Here is a 12223-nt window from a genome sequence, read left to right on the forward strand (position 1 = left end):
CTGAAGTTTTTCCATTATTGTAAAGTACAAATTAATTTAAGTGAATTTTATAAATGTAACAGGATGTTTTTTTTTTTTTTTTACCAGACTATGAATCATGGGGAGTATTTAACTAGGTTCAGGGTTCACTGAATTTTTTCCCGAGGATTTTAACAATATTAGATTAGAAATGTACAAACTAAACCAGTTTATTGTGCAGCAGGAAGCGTCGTGTTGCTGGTGCAGCATCCCCCCTCCTCAGCGGTCTCTGGCCTGGTGCATGTGATGGAGAACCGGAGGAGAACCAGTGGAGCTGTGATCCGGTCGTGATGGACCCGTTTGACGGCTCCAGTTCTCTCCGACATGACGAAGACAGCTGGTGTCCGTGGGCCCGCTTTTCCTCCTGGCTGGAGTGTGTTTGTGTCGTGACGTTCGACCTGGAGCTCGGACAAGCCATAGAGGTACCGTTAGCTTAGCATCGTTAGCATCGTTAATCATCGGGATGATGGAGCCGATAAATGATCAGATGATCAGTAACTAATGAAAAGGCACGGTTCATGTTGCTGATGATGATGAACATGACGGAAATCATTCAGCCCAAAACACCACCATTAATGACGTGAATTCATCTGGCAGGTGCACCAAACTCCGTTAATAAAACTCACAATTCCTAATTCTTTGATCTAACTTTCCGTTCAGCCAAATACATCACTACATAGCCTACGTTTTATATTAATTCTGACTAAATTTACAGAATACTGAACGTCAACCTGCTGAATGACATTGAACAATTTCATTACATCTCTTGCTGCTGTTGATCAAAAGATGCTGAAGGGCATAACGTTGAAGGAGGTGGGAGTAAAACGTTAGACATTTACTTAAAGGCCTGGTGAGGATGATGAAATGTCCGAAGTAAACGTTAAACCTCCGGGATTTAGTAAATGTATGAAGAGAATTCTTGCAGCTTGGTAAAAGACAAACCGGTGCCGAAATTGGTTCTATTCCTTTATTCTCCAGAACACAGCGATTTCTGGTTCATAGCTAGTCAGAGAAAAAAACTCAACATGTTTTATTTCCAACTCTTTTATTGTGTTGGTGGAATTTATAGCAAACCCCGTTCCTATCCTGATAATTATTGGATTATGCTTCCATTCTAGACAAATGCAAGTTCCTATTAAATGTCATTTTTCTAAATATTAGATATGTTGAGTTCAGCATGCCTCAGATTATAAAGTAAGTAATTCTTTAAAATTAGCATATTGGCTGATTGTGGGAATGTAAGAGGAAATATTTACACCTAAAGTTTAGATCTTATTGAAGTGAGCTGAGGAGTTCCTAATTTGTAAGGATGTCAGTGTTGCGAATGCTGTTAAGTGTTTAGAATGTTTAATTGAACTGGATTTATTCCTTTTTTAAGCTGGTGTATCCTCAGGATGTGAAACTCACTGAAAAAGAGGTAATTTTCCTTTTTTCTACTTTTTTCTTTATTTTTCACTTTGACTGATTCAGTTTATTGATCCGTGTCATTGTTTCTTCTTCAGAAAACCAGTATCTGCTACCTGTCCTTCCCTGACTCATATTCAGGTAAGTGCTCACCTGTAGATCAAAGGTCAGGGGTCAGAGGTCAGAGGTCACATGGTCTGTTATTTCCCAGGGTGCCTTGGGGATACTCAGTTCAGCTTCAGGCTGCGACAGTCTGTCGGTCGCAGAACGTCGAGGTTCACAGACGACGTTTACAACAGAGACGCTCCCTTGAGCCTGCAGGTGAGTTCACACCTGGTTATTGATCTGCAGGTATTTTATGCACTTGAATATGGTATATTTATTTTCAGTTTATTTTTTAAACTGTTTTGTGCTATAGGGAGTTGGATCATAGTTACATTTCTTCTGTTGATCACATTGATAAAACGTCATTAACAACTTAAAAACTGTCATCAGACTTTGGTTCAAATATTTCTAAAGTGAACAACGTTCAGCAAAAACCATGAAAGGGGACTTTCAGGTAATGGGAATAATTAGTTAAAATAAATTAAATAAATAAATTCTAAATCTGGCTGTTTTGGTTCCTTTTAATATCTGAGTCCATGTTGCAGGTCAACAAGCTGGAGAATTTATAATTTTAATATGAATTCAGCACCAGTTTGATGTGTTTGCATGTACTCACTTGTAAACTCACCTGTTTCTGCAGGTTAAATGTTGGTGGAGATAAATTTGTTATGCAATTTTATTTTCTGTCTGCAGAGAGAAACGTCCCATTTCTTCGGTTTCGTCTATTTCAGACAAGTCAAAGACATTTCTGTAAAAAGAGGATACTTCCAGAAGGTATGCTCACCTGTTCACACCTGTACTTATCTGTTTAACTTTAACAGCTGTGTGATCATGGGACTTTTTGTTTCAGTCTCTGGTGCTGGTGTCCAGGTTGCCATACACTCACCTTTTCCACTCGCTGCTGCAGATCATTGCCCCCGAGTTTTTTGAGAAGCAGGAGCCGTGTCTCGAAGCAGGTGATGCTGTTACGCTTGCATCATAACCATAGACCAATCAGAAGAGACGTTTTCACTCTGATTTCTTTTCGTCATCCTCACAGTTTGTAATGAAATTGACCAATGGGCTTCCCCCGTACCTGGTCTGACCCTGAACTTGCCACTCATGGGTGCTGTACTACAGGTAAGTCTACAGAACTGGGTCAAAGATCAAAGCAGTGAGTAGACCAGGGTTGAGACACCTGATCATTTCTGCAGCCTTCTGCGAGGTCCAGACACCTGATTCCGTGATGTAACCTGTGTTTTTATTTTTCAGGTGAGGATCCCTTCAAAAACCGACAAACCCGGAGGAAGTCCCATCAGACAAACGCCCAGAGAGGTCAGACACTTCCTGTGTTTAATTCGCTCTCGGCCTCTGTTGTTAATAGCGTTTAATACAGTTTGGTGTTTTTGTTTGGTCAGAACCTGCTGCCAGCTCCGACTGTGCTGCCCACTATCCATGAACTGGACCTGTTCAAGTCAGTCCTGAGTTCTGGTTCCTTTTAAACCTGCTCGTCTTTTCTGTACCTGTTCCGTTTGTAAAGAATGACTCCAGTAATTCTGACTTCTCACCTTTGCTCAGGTGTTTCCAGTCGGTCCTGATCCACCTGCAGATGCTCTGGGAGCTCATGTTACTTGGGGAACCAGTGGTCGTCATGGCGCCTTCTCCCACTGTCTCCTCGGAAATCGTGCTGGCACTCGTCAGGTATGAGCCAATCAGAACCAGTTTTGTTTCCTTCCAAAATAATAATAATAATCCTAAGAAAAAATCAGCTGTTCAGGAAACAACAGTAAATGATAATCATTTATTATTATTATTATTATTATTATTATAAAAGTTTCAGCATGACTTTTATTTTTACAATATGCAAAAAAGTTATAAAATGAAGTAAAAACTAAAATGTGACTTCAACAGAACCTTTGTTTATCCGAAGAGGAAACATTTCACAACTAAGTTGTTAAAAAAAAAAAAAAACACCGGAATTTTTTTCTTTTCACTTTTGTTATTTAAATAAATGTTTGCTTTTGTAAGAGAATTAACAAATCACATTTTAGTTTCTTACATAATAATAATAATAATAATAATAATAATAATAATAATAATAATAATAATAATTGTTGTTGTTAGATGTCACTTTAACAACTCCTGGCAGCCAATCAGGGAACGTTTGTGTGGTTGTCATGGTAACAGTGTATCTCCTCAGCTCCATCAGTCCTCTGAAGTTCTGCTGCGACTTTCGTCCTTATTTCACAATTCACGACAGCGAGTTCAGAGAGTACACCACGAGGACCCAGGCCCCGTGAGTTCACACCTGTGCAGCACACACCTGAGGACCGTCGCACCTGGAATGTCTCTGTTATTGTGTTTCTAAAATGCTGTTTGGTGGCAGCTGGACCTGCTTAAGATTCTGGAAGATGTTTCTTTAGTTCTCACTCGCAGGTCCAGTTGCCACGAAACAGTAGCTGTGTGAAAACAGAAATTCTGAAGTCGTAGAGATTCTAATGTCAAGTCAGAGAGTTTACCAAAATGTCTCTGTCAGACCAAACGTCGTCCTTGGAGTAACCAACCCTTTCTTCATCAAGACTTTTCAGACGTGGCCTCACATCGTCAGGCTGGGAGAGATCAAGATGGCAGGTAGAAAACAGCACCTGTCGTTTTCTACAGTTGTTCAAACTCATTTATCAGACTTCTGTGAACAGATTAGTATGACACACCTGTGTCCTTTTCTGTAAATCTGATTACTTCCAGGTGATTTACCGAAACAGGTGAAGGTGAAGAAACTGTCCAAACTGAAGACTCTTGACACCAAACCAGGTAACACAACACACCAAAGTCCAGACTTGAGTCTGGAAACCAGTTTTATTGCTGAACGTGTTTCTGTGTGCAGGAATCTACACGGCGTACAAAACATTTCTACACAAAGACAAGATTTTGATTAAACGACTGTTGAAGGTGAGTCACCACGTTAAGAGTCCACGTGAACCCCTTGACAACACATGAACCAGTTTACCCAACGTGGCTCTGTGTTTATCTCTAGGGTTTTCAGAGGAAGAGACCATCAGAGGTTCAGAGCGCCATATTGAGGAGACATCTGTTAGAGCTCACTCAGAGCTTCATTATCCCCCTGGTGAGAAACCAGCCAATCAGACTGCCCAAACCTGTTTACCTGTTGACCACACTTGTCCTATTTAGAGTTTATCGATACAGTAACGTCACAAAGAGAAAAGTCAAAACAACCTTTTTATAAAATCAACATCAAAATTTTATAAAACATCACTTAATATTGTAAAGTTAGAATGTTGTGAGATAGAAGTCGTCATTTCTTGAGCACCTTGGTAGCTGCATTTTATACTCTCTTTGTCTCTACCAACACCACCAAGTTAACCCTGTGTTTTGCCCGTCAGGAGCGGTACATGGCAAGCCTGATGCCTCTGCAGAGATCTGTGACACCTTGGAAGGTAAACAGAACGTGCATCATCCATGATGACATCACAGTGATGTAATCAGAGGTAGAAGCTGACACATTTTGCTTTCTTTGGGTTTTTTTACATTATTTCTGTGTTCAGACACCTCCTCAGATTCGACCCTTCAGTCAGGAGGAGTTCATGTCCACTCTGGATCACACTGGCCCTCAGCTCACCTCCATGCTCAAAGGTGATTGGATGGGATTGTACAGGTGAGTCACTCAGGTGAACACAGGTCTTAATGTTGCTACTGTCAGATATGTTTAACTGAACATTTTTTCGTCTCAACAGGAAATTCTTCAGGTCTCCAAATTTCAACGGATGGTACCGTCAGCGAAACAAAGAGATGACTCAGAAACTAGAAAGTCTTCACCTGGAGGTTATCTGTGACGCAGTGAGTTTGTTTATCTCAGAAATTAAACATCTGGATCACGGTGTGCAGCACTGAAACATCTGGGTCTCTGTTGCATCTGCAGGACCTGCTGGGTTGGGCCAAAGACAAATCTGAGGTGGAAATTGTTGACTTGATTCTGAAGCTCAGAGAGAAACTGGTGAGAAATAAATTGTTTTTTTTGTTTTTGTTTTTGTTTTTTTTTAGAAAAAAATCGGAATAATATAAATGATATTAATTTGAGGTTTTGTGTTATATTAACCAGTTGATAAACTGAGGAAAGAGTTTAAACATTGAAAACAAAGGTTTAAACTTTTGGGAGAAAAGTGGAATTTTGTGGTTTTCTGCATTATTTGTCATAAAATGTGGTCTGATCTGATGAAGTCAAAAGTATTAAAAAATACTGAAAACAAATGTGCCTGAAGTAATAACACCAAAAATATTCAGATCTGTCTTGTCTTTATTGAGAACAACCATAAAACCTCATAGTGACAGTGGAAAAAGTATGTGATTGGAGTCATGTGTTAAGAAAATTAGTTTACAAATGGAGACTGTGGCTACTTTACCAAGAAGCCAGTCAAAATGACCCCAAGCCAGAGAGACAGTCAAAGTTTTAAAGGCATCATTGGAACTGGCTAAGATCTGTGTTCATGAGTCTACAAGCAGGGTATCTATGACAGGTCACCACAAAGAAAGCTGCTGCTTACAAAAAAGAACATTGCTGCATGCCGGACGTTTGCCAAAGAGCACATTGACACTCCACAGCAGTATTGGCAAAATGTTTTGTGGACTGATGAAACTAAGTTTGAACTATTTGGAAAGACCACACAGCACTACATCTGGCAGAAAAGGGTCACTGCATATCATCATGAAAACATCATCCCAACTGTAAAGTATGGTGGGGGAAGGATGTAATAGTCACACCTCTGCCAACACAGGTACCTGAATCAGCTGTTTACCTTCATCTTAAGGACAAAGGACACTCATTTGAGGACTGTAACGTTCAAATATTGGACAAAGAGGACAAGTGGTTTGAGAGAGGGGTGAGGGAAGCCTTGTATGTGCAAATCAACACCCCTTACTCAACAGAGGTGAGGGACTTAGACACAACCTGTCTTCTAGGATAAATAGAAGAGAGGTTGTCGGTGAAGATTCTCAGTCGTCCAGGTGGAGTTATCTGGAAGTTGAGTTATCTGGAACTTCCAGTTCCAGTTATCTGGAAGTTGGAAGTCTTAGTTGTCCAGGTGAAGTTATCTGAGTTATCTGGAACTTCCAGATAACATGAAAACATCATCCCAAATCAACACCCCCTCACTCAACAGAGGTGAAGGACTTAGAATCTGGAAGTTGAGTTATCTATCTTATAGTTCCAGATAACTCAACCTGGAAGTTCCAGATAACTCAACTTTCAGATAACTCCACCTGGACAACTAAGACTTCCAACTTCCAGATAACTGGAACTGGAAGTTCCAGATAACTCAACTTCCAGATAACTCCAGGTGGAGTTATCTGGAAGTTGAGTTGAAACCATGAAATTCCAAACAACAGGTAAACAGGTGTAAACATATCTTTACTCAGTTTATTTATTTATGGTTTTACCTTTAACATTATTTCTGACTTTAAATGTTGTTTCTGTGTAAGTGAAAGATAGGAAATGTTTGTTTTTCAGAATAAAGCTCGACAGCAGCAGCTGCAGGTAAAGGATGGAGTTTTGGACAAACTTGACGGTTTTATAAGCTCCATCATCAGTTCTCTGCCTGAAGACCTGCAGATTGTTCTCAACACACATTGATCTAAAAAACACATTCAATTTGTTTCTTTCTGATCATAAATCTTCATTTAACATGATGCTGCTGTTTGAATCTCACTAACACTGAAGATTTATTTTTGTAAAACCTAAACTGAGGGAACTCTCATTATTTATTAGTCTTGTTTAACTCCTATGTCATTATTCAGTTTTGTATTCAATACAATCTGCATCATGTTCACATTGCTTATTCACTTGCCACCTGGCTAAATTAATTCTCCCGATGCAGAACAGTCGATGTCTCCCAAAATTATTTGTTGTTTCAATAATAAATGTTATTTATGATTTTCCCCTTCTTCTTTTATTGCTCATTTCTATTTACATGAAATAGTTGAGATGGAAAAAAAGTCAGTGAATGGAAAAAGTTGTTTGTTTCGTGCAATATAAGTTTAAGGAAGTGTTGAGAAATACTTTGAGCACTAAAGCTGATATGTTTTAATTAACATCTAAATTAGTGTAGAGTGTAAAACGATGTTAGGACGTCAGGTTGGCTCCAATATTAAAACTGTGGAAAACCTCCAAATAAATGTTAATCAGAACGAAGCAAAGTGAGTTTAAAGCAGGAAAAATTGTTTAATTTCAAAAATATACATATTGGTTACATGAACTTCTTTCACCAAAGCTAGGTTTTAAATGTTTGGTCACAGTGACGGAAACTATGTTCAAATAGTCATATACAGTTTATATAGAATGATGGATTTAAACTGATTTTCACTGAATGTCATACTATAAACATGCTGTTCATCAGACAATGTTCATTTTAGACTTTGTCTGAAAATTCACTTTGTAAACCTGCAAAAAAAAAAACTGCAGCAGAAACTAAAAAGAAAAAAAATCTCAAGAACATGGAAAGAAAATTACAACATTCTGATTCTGGCGGTGACTTTAGTTTATGATGCACAAACACAAACTTCAGCTGGAGCTCCACAGCAACAAGCAACAAGTGCTTCTGTTTGCGTCTGTGTTTCCCTGACAAATGGCAGTTACACTTAACTGGACCGGACTAGAATTACATGGATCAAACGGAATTAACCAGCCTTATTTGAAGTGAACTCAAATGTTTGTATGCAGTAAAGTCGGGGTCAGTTTTCACAGGTTTACATATGGTGATTTACAGACTGATGGTGATGTTGATTATGAGGAGGAGCTTTTTACTTCTTGTTTTTTTTTTTTTTTTTTTTTTACCTCTTGTTGTGGAGCCACCATGTTGCCCCATGCAGCCTCAGGACGTGCTGTTTTTCTTGTGGGCTGAAGTGCAGGATAGTGAGGATGGCGGTGAGTGTCTGCTGCCTCCCGCTGGCGTCCTGCAGTGTCAGGAACTTGTAGATGACATTCTTCAGGTACTCCATGTTGGCGCCCTCTCTGCTCTGGTCCCGGATCAGTTTATCGAGTTGTCCTCGCAGCTCAGTCACCTCTTCATCGTGCCGCTCAGCGTTAGCAATGAGTCTGGCCTGCAGCTGGTGCAGGTCCTCCTCCAGCCGGCGTTTCTGCCGCCGCAGGCTGCCCACCTCTACCTCCTTTCTGGCCAGTTGCTCAGCATATAGCAGCAGCGTGGGTTCTGTGGGTACGGCTCGCCGCAGGGCCTGGCTGATGGCGTCCGCCTCACTATTTGGGTCGGACTCGTGCTCAGTGTCGGCCGTCTTGATGCAATCATTGTTCCAGTTGAGCGTGGTCGCACGCAGCCTCTCAAGCTCCTGGTCCTTCTCATCCAGTAGCGCCATGGTCCTTTCTCTCTGTTTGTGCAGCTCAGCCTCCAATCGCAGCAGCTCGTCACGGTGCAAAACATCTGCCCGTTCCACCTCCTGTCTGTGGCTCTGTTGCAGCGTCGCCACGTGCTGCTGCCGCTCCTCCAGCTCCTGGTGGTGTCGGCTCTCAGCCTCATCACTCTGGATCCGCAGGCTGATGTACTTCTCCTTCAGCTCGGCCAGCTGGTCCCGGACTTCCTCCAGCTCCTTGGCCTGGCAGCCGTCTTTAGCATTCTTGTTCTTCAGCACCACCTGTGCTCGCACTTTGTAGCGTTCAAACTCGTCCTTCAGCTGCTGCAGCTCCTGCTGGTAGAATAGCACAGAAGCTTTGTCCCCACACAGCACAGCATCAGACACCACCAGGCCCTGGATGTTCTGGTCAGGGTTCCTCTGAGCTGCCAGCAGCAGCAACTTTTTCACCTTCTCCAGCTTCTCCTTCAGTACGTCGATATCCAGCTGCGTCTCGTCCACACCGAGATCACAGGTCGACCTGCTGGAGGCGGCAAGAGCCAGTGTTTTGTTCTCAGTGTCGAGCTGTAGGATCCGGTCTCTGAGTCTCTGAACAGTCTGCTGGTCTTTCTGCTTCGCCTTCTCACAGGAACCCAGCAGCTCCGACAGTTCAGAGACCCGCTGCTCTAGACCTGCAACCCTGGTTTCTGCAGCCTGAGCACGCTCACGTGCACGCTCTTCAGCTTCAGAGGCCTGAAAATACACAAACATTTCAGACCTGAAAACATGCAACTCAACCTGGAGCCTCAATTAGAACTGTGGAAACGTTTCTTTAGTTAACTCTGAGCTGAATTTAGGTTTTAAACCCCTTAGCATAGTTTTTATTAACCTGAATCTGGATTTAGTTACAATTCAGTCTTTGTTCGGTTTAGTTAGTTTCAATCTGGTCTTAGTTAGTTCTGGTCTCTGTCTTACCTTCCTGGTCTCGCTGTGGATCTGCTGCTCAAAGTGTTTTTTCAAATCTGTCAGTTCCCGCTGCAGTTCATCCACTCTGGGATCTGGTTTTTTATGTTCCTCCTCAACTGCCTGCAGCCTCTTCTTCAGTGCGTCTCTCTCCTCCCTCATTTTGTTCAGGTGAGCTTCAGACTCCGCCCTCTGATCCATAGCCTGAGAAGTTATCAAGAGCGAGGCATTGGCGTCCTGCAGGCGGAGCTCTGCATCTTGTCGCAGATCTCGTTCCTGCTGCAGGATCCTCTGCAGCTCTCGCAGCTGCTGGACATGGTCCCCCTGCTCCTGCTCTCTTTCATGCTGCTGCGTGATGATACGAGCGCGACTCTCGGTAAGCTGCTGCTGCAGACCACACAGCTCTGTCTCCTGTTGTGTCGTCATGGTGACAAGTCGCTCCTGCAGCTCCTCCACCTCCTGCTTCAGTTGACGTTTGTCAGCTTGGAAACTCGCCTCCATTCGAGACTTCTCCTGTGTGACCGTGGCCAGGGCGCTGGTGAGTGTGCTAAGCTGGCTCTTCAGTTGGGCGATGCGACGCTCTGCCTCTATGCCAACTGGGGGTGTTGCCTGTAGTTGATATTCTATGCCACTGCTAGCCTCGACCTCTGAATTTAGGATCTGCAGGAGAAAACACCATCAGAAAAAACTGATTTATCACTTTAAACTTGTTCCATTATTAAACATTCAGTCAAATTCAGATTTTTTTTTATAAAGCACCAAATCACAACAGAAGTCATCTCACTTTCCAGCATTTAAGGGTTATAGAATAGAATAGAACTGTATGCAGAATTATACAGAAATCCAAAGAATCCCACTTTTGTTAAACACGCAGTTTTTACTCATAGTGCTCTAAGTTGGAGTCAACACGGTCCTGTCACATTTGCTGTACTTGTGTGTGTTGTTAATTGATAATCAATGTTTTGACCTTTAGCTGCATTTCACTCACAAGCTTTTAAAACGTACCACTGAGCTGGGTTTCCCTTGCGGTTCCCCTTGGTCTTCCTCGGACTGATCCCCTACGGCAGTCTCAAAAGGGGTGTCCACAGATGCTGCTGTATCTACACTGTCCTCACTATGCAGGGAGCAGCCATCGTCAGGCAGATCTGGAGCACTGGTGGTGGTGGTGACCTGTCTGTGCTGGTTCAGGTCCACCTCCTGGGTCACGGTGAGAACTTTCAGACTGGCCTCCAGAGCCTCCTTTTCCTTCAGTAGACTCTTGTAGGCTCGAACCACGTCCTTGAAGCGGGTCTGATACTGGACCAGCTGCTTCTTCTGGGACTTGATAGTGTCCAGCAGCTCCGTCCTACTCGGGCCGCCCCCGAAACTCATGCCAAACTTTTCCATAACTCGGATCTATAGTCTACCAGGATTTCATCGGGGACTGGTCATGGTGAAATGTCTGGTTTCTGAAAAGAGTCACGTTGCTTTAGAGTCACGTTTACAGAACCACACATGTATTTTTCATTCTCACTTACTGTTTTTTACCAAATGTCACGTTTTCTCCTGATTAACTTTAAAGAAACATTTAGAGCAACTAGAAGCTGTGAATGTTACATCTCAACCCATCTGGCTAATTCTTCTTCAGATAAGAATAACTTATGAACAGATGTTAAGTAGATAATTTAATTACCAAATACTTATTTTAAAAAAGAAAAAACATCAGAGTAAGAAAAACTTAATTACACCTTTGTCGTTACATTAAATCACGTTCACGTTCTGTGTTGAATCCGAATTTATGTCCAACTAAAGCAACGTGGCAGTAAAAGTAACACATTAATCGTTAGCTCATAAATTAGATTAAATTTTAACATTAACCGACTTTAATGTTTCAAGTTTCCCGTTTATCAACAAACACTGACATTAAATACCAACTATTCTCTGATTCTCACCTGTTTTATTCGCTGTCACTCGTTCAGAGTCAAACTTCGAGTTTTAACGAGCTCGAATGAAACACAAAATGTCTGAAATGTTATTTATTTCATCAGAAAAAACGTAAATGTAAAAACTGGAAAATCTGAACTTGTAGTTTAACCCGTCCGCAAACAGCCGCCATGTTGGACTAAACCGGAACTGAAGACTGAGGAGGAGGTGGGAACCTGCTGCTGCGTTCAGGCCGCCAGGAATATTGTACAGCACTACACAAACAAACTGACAAGTTATGTGAGAGTGTGTGTTAAGTTATTTTTACATAACATTGCTGTACAGTAACTGACAATGCATGTGTTGAATCAATTAGCCTAGCCTACACATTTTATTATTGCTTTTATCACACTGATTGAATTTCACCCAGAAGATGAAGAAAAATATGCTGATTTTCAATGATAACCAGCCATGAATATCCTTCCAGAACTGTTTTAAT

At 41.8% G+C, this 12223-nt stretch overlaps 2 protein-coding genes across 3 annotated transcripts; one reads left to right on the top strand and one right to left on the bottom strand.

Moving 5' to 3' along the window:
* The first annotated feature begins 96 nt into the window (after window positions 1-96).
* dennd6b (DENN/MADD domain containing 6B) lies at window positions 97-7455 on the top strand. Of its 2 annotated transcripts, none has more exons than XM_026362356.1 (20): window positions 97-440; window positions 1397-1435; window positions 1521-1563; window positions 1634-1743; window positions 2221-2301; window positions 2378-2483; window positions 2567-2646; window positions 2779-2841; window positions 2925-2980; window positions 3085-3207; window positions 3707-3802; window positions 4043-4137; window positions 4252-4317; window positions 4391-4455; window positions 4541-4630; window positions 4908-4961; window positions 5070-5179; window positions 5259-5361; window positions 5444-5518; window positions 6297-6772. In XM_026362356.1, exons 1-20 carry the CDS (start codon window positions 309-311, stop codon window positions 6483-6485), a joined length of 1776 nt encoding a protein of 591 aa, XP_026218141.1. In that variant the 5' UTR covers window positions 97-308; the 3' UTR covers window positions 6486-6772. The 2 variants fall into 2 exon arrangements, with proteins under 2 accessions (XP_026218141.1, XP_026218142.1); XM_026362357.1 differs by lacking the exon at window positions 6297-6772 and adding an exon at window positions 7028-7455 and having other exon boundaries at window positions 99-440.
* Window positions 7456-7714: 259 nt separating this feature from the next.
* gcc1 (GRIP and coiled-coil domain containing 1) lies at window positions 7715-11940 on the bottom strand. Its single transcript, XM_026364084.1, has 4 exons — window positions 11754-11940; window positions 10828-11270; window positions 9835-10482; window positions 7715-9612 (listed from the first exon to the last, which is right to left on the bottom strand). The coding sequence occupies exons 2-4, from the start codon at window positions 11206-11208 to the stop codon at window positions 8347-8349; spliced, it is 2295 nt and encodes a 764-aa protein (XP_026219869.1). The 5' UTR covers window positions 11209-11270; window positions 11754-11940; the 3' UTR covers window positions 7715-8346.
* Window positions 11941-12223: the final 283 nt, after the last annotated feature.

This window comes from Anabas testudineus, chromosome 23, assembly GCF_900324465.2.
Source record: "Anabas testudineus chromosome 23, fAnaTes1.2, whole genome shotgun sequence".
Taxonomy (NCBI): Eukaryota; Metazoa; Chordata; class Actinopteri; order Anabantiformes; family Anabantidae; genus Anabas; species Anabas testudineus.

Excerpts from the sequence above, each read along its gene's own strand:
- gcc1 (XM_026364084.1), bottom strand. The coding sequence starts at position 11,208 with ATGGAAAAGTTTGGCATGAGTTTCGGGGGCGGCCCGAGTAGGACGGAG. Across the intron at positions 10,483-10,827 it reads AAGGGAAACCCAGCTCAGTG|ATCCTAAATTCAGAGGTCGA; the intron begins GTACGTTTTAAA and ends TTTCTCCTGCAG. Across the intron at positions 9,613-9,834 it reads TCCACAGCGAGACCAGGAAG|GCCTCTGAAGCTGAAGAGCG; the intron begins GTAAGACAGAGA and ends GTGTATTTTCAG.
- dennd6b (XM_026362356.1), top strand. The coding sequence starts at position 309 with ATGGACCCGTTTGACGGCTCCAGTTCTCTCCGACATGACGAAGACAGC. Across the intron at positions 2,981-3,084 it reads CATGAACTGGACCTGTTCAA|GTGTTTCCAGTCGGTCCTGA; the intron begins GTCAGTCCTGAG and ends ACCTTTGCTCAG. Across the intron at positions 4,318-4,390 it reads GACTCTTGACACCAAACCAG|GAATCTACACGGCGTACAAA; the intron begins GTAACACAACAC and ends TTCTGTGTGCAG.